Genomic DNA, 2,562 nt, shown 5'->3' with positions numbered 1-2,562 from the left:
AGCTTTTTATAAGGTCAAAATAATAAAACAAGGTCTTTGTCTGCAATGATTAGACATGTTTTTTATTATTGTCATTTGTGATTATCTCAATTTCAACTAAAAGAATTGACAAAATCCTACACACTGTGCCTTTAAGAAAATTCATATCATGACAAAAATAAAAACCGGTATTCGGTACAAAACGGTACCGCCCAGCATTACTTTTTATAAGCTTATGTCCCAATTGAGTACAGACAAGTATTAAATTAGTACACTTTCTAGTACACTACAAGTACATGGTGCCTAGTATACTTGATATACTTAAACTTAAACTCAAGTATACTTATTAAAATGAACTTCAAGTATACTACTTTTTGCTAGGGGCTGGGAACAGTGAGCACAAACCTAAGCATGACGGTGCCGTTTTATTCTTCACTTCCGCCCTTTTTCTTTAAGCTCCTGAGGAAATGCATCCTCCAGATGAGCCAGCCGGTTGTAGAGGGGTCCCTTGGAAGCCCACCGTTTCAAAAGCCCAACATTGAGCAGGTCAACATGAAACCTTTCCAGATATGTCCTAATGTTTAACAGTGTTTTTACTCTTTGTTTAACTACAGTTTTGTTTTATTTTTTTACGTTGTCCCCCTGCAGGGGGTTTTGAATTTTGTTCAGTACAAGTTCAGCCACCTCGCACCAAAGGAGAGGCAGACCATGTTCGAACTGTCAAAGATGTTCCTTCTGTGTCTAAATTACTGGAAGCTCGAGACACCGACCCAGTACCGTCAGCGTGCGCAGAAAGAAGAAGCGACAACTTACAAAGTGGACTACACCAGGTGCGTGCATGTGTTAACGATGAAAGCGTGTGTGTGTGTGTGTGTGAAGTCGTGATGTAACATCAGCTTGTCTCCGCTGCGTGCCACGGTCAGGTGGTTGTGCTACTGCCACGTCCCGCAGAGCAACGACAGCCTGCCCCGCTACGAGACCACCCAGGTGTTCGGCCGGAACTTGCTCAAATCCATCTTCACCGTCACCCGACGACAGCTGCTGGAGAAGTTCAGAGTGGAGAAGGACAAACTGCTGCCGGAGAAACGCACGCTCATCCTCACACACTTCCCCAAGTAAGTGGGGGTCTCTTGAACTGACGCTGATAAGCTGATGGCTGCACGCGCCGGTCCAGACGAGGATCTGGAGGGTTATCTCAGTCCTCCAGGTGGAAAAAACCACCAATAGAATCAGATGAATCTGAGTGTACTGAGATGCATCTTATATATTAAAATAAATCTTTATTTCTCTTATGAAGATCCTGTTCATCACGTGTGTTTTCAGGTTTTTGTCAATGCTGGAGGAGGAAATCTATGGTGAGAATTCACCTATTTGGGAGGCCGACTTCACCATGCCGGCCTCAGACGGCACTCAGATGGGACATCAGACAGGTGAGACGGGTGTCCAGTAGGGCTGCACTTAATGATTATTTTGATAGTCGATAAATTTGTTGTTTATTTTTTAGGATGAATCAATGACCGTATGTATTCAAGTCTAATACGTAAAATTTAATCCATAAAATCATGCACAAAGTTGGGGGGTAGTACTATACTCGGATAAATATTTTTGCTGATGTATTTTAACTGAAATATCGGCCTCATTCACAAAATCCCTGAGTTTGGAAATGAAACCATGTCATAAAAAGCGGTTGAAGCTAGGCCTGTCGCGATAGTCAATAAATCAATTAATTGCACGATAACTTTTTTTGAGGTCGGTAAAAAAAAAGGGACCGATAAGTTTCATTTTCCTGCTTGTTTGTTTACTTCGTGTCTCTCCCTCTCTGTGCTCCGCTGCACAGGATGAGCTCCTGTGATGAGCTCCTGTGATGAGCTCCTGCAGCTGACCCCTCCCCTCCTGTTTTCTTAGTGTGGGAGGAGTCAACTCTCGCTTTAGCATGAGAGCTCGTTGCTAAACAAAACGTTTCAAAGCAGAACGGGGCTGCAGCAAGTGTCGGGGCACTAGAGCCTGGATTTCGCTGCGGAGGGAGACAGAGACAGAGACAGAGAGAGAGAGACAGAGAGAGACAGAGAGAGAAGGAGTGAGACAGAGAGAGAGAGAGAGAGAGAGAAGGAGGAGAAGGGGTGGGGGCTGAAACTCCCCCAGACCCGCGACAAACTTGTCAGGTCAAGACTTTACCTGTAGCTCCCAAAAATAACAGGAAACTTAAACGCACCATCTTTGTTTTAACAAAACACCCAAAAAGCCTGTAGCTGTCCCAGAAACTCATGAGGAAACCTCTGAACTGTCTGATTTCCTCCCTGCAGCGCTCTGACTGTCCCCTCACACACACACACTTAGACATGTTTGTTCTTCTATCCTCATGGGGACTTTGCATTGACTTTCATTCATTTACATTTACATTACATTTCATTTCCTATTACCATTTGACCCTAAACCTAGCCTACACTTTACATGGGATGTGAACTGGGCTCATGTCCCCATAAGAAACAGTGGGTCCTGTTGTGCGACCAACCACGAACTTACTCCTTCTCCGCCCGGGTTCTTTTTCTCTCCTCTGAGTCGACCTATTACCGAGGTGAAAGA

The 2,562-nt window shown here is 44.3% G+C and overlaps 1 protein-coding gene across 1 annotated transcript in view; it reads left to right on the top strand.

The window, feature by feature from the left end:
• Nucleotides 1-2,562, top strand: part of kat2a (K(lysine) acetyltransferase 2A) — a 19,786-nt gene that overhangs the window by 3,679 nt on the left and 13,545 nt on the right. Inside the window, exons 4-7 of the mRNA XM_014023085.1 lie at nt 436-525; nt 628-809; nt 903-1,094; nt 1,303-1,409. Of these exons, the coding sequence (XP_013878539.1) occupies nt 436-525; nt 628-809; nt 903-1,094; nt 1,303-1,409 (571 nt within the window). The remainder of the gene's footprint in view (nt 1-435; nt 526-627; nt 810-902; nt 1,095-1,302; nt 1,410-2,562) is intronic.

This window comes from Austrofundulus limnaeus, unplaced genomic scaffold (assembly GCF_001266775.1).
Source record: "Austrofundulus limnaeus strain Quisiro unplaced genomic scaffold, Austrofundulus_limnaeus-1.0 Scaffold4, whole genome shotgun sequence".
Lineage (NCBI taxonomy): Eukaryota > Metazoa > Chordata > Actinopteri > Cyprinodontiformes > Rivulidae > Austrofundulus > Austrofundulus limnaeus.
The sequence above is the reverse complement of the archived record's forward strand: the minus strand, read 5'-3'. Positions and strand labels throughout refer to the sequence as shown.